The sequence below is a fragment of the Penaeus monodon genome, chromosome 25 (assembly GCF_015228065.2).
Source record: "Penaeus monodon isolate SGIC_2016 chromosome 25, NSTDA_Pmon_1, whole genome shotgun sequence".
In the NCBI taxonomy this organism is placed as follows: domain Eukaryota; kingdom Metazoa; phylum Arthropoda; class Malacostraca; order Decapoda; family Penaeidae; genus Penaeus; species Penaeus monodon.
Genome location: NC_051410.1, coordinates 36,095,351 through 36,095,628, shown reverse-complemented (window position 1 = coordinate 36,095,628; position 278 = coordinate 36,095,351). Strand labels below are relative to the sequence as shown.

The 278-nt window shown below is 47.8% G+C and overlaps 1 protein-coding gene across 1 annotated transcript in view; it reads right to left on the bottom strand.

Annotated features, from left to right (window-relative positions):
* Nucleotides 1-160, bottom strand: part of LOC119589200 (WSC domain-containing protein 1-like) — a gene marked incomplete at its 5' end in the record, with an annotated part of 57,302 nt that extends 57,142 nt beyond the window's left edge. Inside the window, 1 exon segment of the mRNA XM_037937799.1 lies at nucleotides 52-160. Within this exon segment, the coding sequence (XP_037793727.1) occupies nucleotides 52-160 (109 nt within the window).
* Between the last annotated feature and the right edge of the window lie 118 nt (nucleotides 161-278).

The following is a 278-nucleotide window of genomic DNA, read 5'->3' as shown; positions in this document are numbered from 1 at the left end:
ATACTTGAAAACAACAGGAAATCACCAAGAGAACGTGCAACATAGTCCTACCTCTGCATGACGAACTGACTGTAGGAGAGGTCTGTCTGTCTGTAGAAGCCAGAGGAGAGGCGCGTGTGGAAGTCTGGCGTGCAGAGGAGGACCAACAGCATCATTATTCCTTATACCATCACGGGAGAATAGAGCGTTTTCAAAGAAAAGGGGATTTGGAAAGGGGAATTTTGCGAGCGCAAGAGAAGGGGGGATGGTGAAGAAAGTTGTGTTTTTGGGGTGCTGTA